We start from the raw sequence: 755 nt of genomic DNA, 5'->3' as shown, positions 1-755 counted from the left end.
CCGGAGGCACACTGCCCGCCCCCTCGAAACCCCAGCCTCGCGGGGGGAGCGCCGAGGCCGGCCCCCAGCCCTGCCCTGCCGCGGCCCTGCGGAGAGGGCTTCCAGTCCGCTGGGGGAGAGGACGCGAGCCAGGCTCGCGGGGGCGGCCGGCCGGCTCTGACCCGGTGGGCGCAGCCTCGGCCCCTCCACGGACAGGGCCTCCGCGAGCTGTGACCTGGACTCTTGTCCACGGTCCAAGGCCCTGCTGGCTCGCAGCCCCGCCCGCCCCAGGTGCTGTTTGACTGCGGGAGGGGGAGGGGTGTGGCCGCCCTCTGTCCCAGAGCGGGCGCGTGCCAGGCCCTGGGCCCGCAGGCGGCAGATCCAGCCCAGAAGCTGCCCGGGCCCTCGAGGACCCCCGCCCGGAGCTGGCCTGCCTCTGCCCGCCCGGGCCACTCGGGCGCGTCGCGGCGAGGGCAGCGGGGCCCCGGCCAGCGGGGCGAGCCAAGCGCTGTGCCCCCAGGTGCACCTGCAGACGCAGCAGGAGGCGCGGCTGGGCATGCTGGGCATGGCCCGGCGCGTGGTGCGCTCCGACGGCATCCTGGCGCTCTACAGCGGCCTCAGCGCCTCGCTGTGCAGACAGGTACGCCCGCGCTCGCCCCGGCCCGAGGCCACGCTCACCCCCGCCCGCCCGGCGGCCTCAAGTCCCATCAGCGCCCCAACCTGGTGGGCACGGGACAGGCGCCGCTGTCCCCTTCTGAGGCCGCGTGGGGGCCGGG

At 77.7% G+C, this 755-nt stretch overlaps 1 protein-coding gene across 1 annotated transcript in view; it reads left to right on the top strand.

Moving 5' to 3' along the window:
- Nucleotides 1–755, top strand: part of MRPL12 (mitochondrial ribosomal protein L12) — a gene marked incomplete at its 5' end in the record, with an annotated part of 18,259 nt that overhangs the window by 3,737 nt on the left and 13,767 nt on the right. Inside the window, one exon of the mRNA XM_012734751.1 lies at nt 512–743. Coding sequence (XP_012590205.1) covers nt 512–743 — 232 coding nt within the window. The remainder of the gene's footprint in view (nt 1–511; nt 744–755) is intronic.

This window comes from Condylura cristata, unplaced genomic scaffold (genome assembly GCF_000260355.1).
Source record: "Condylura cristata isolate star-nosed mole 26May11 unplaced genomic scaffold, ConCri1.0 scaffold00068, whole genome shotgun sequence".
NCBI lineage: Eukaryota > Metazoa > Chordata > Mammalia > Eulipotyphla > Talpidae > Condylura > Condylura cristata.
Note: the sequence above shows the minus strand (reverse complement) of the source record. Positions and strands in the feature narration are given on the sequence as shown.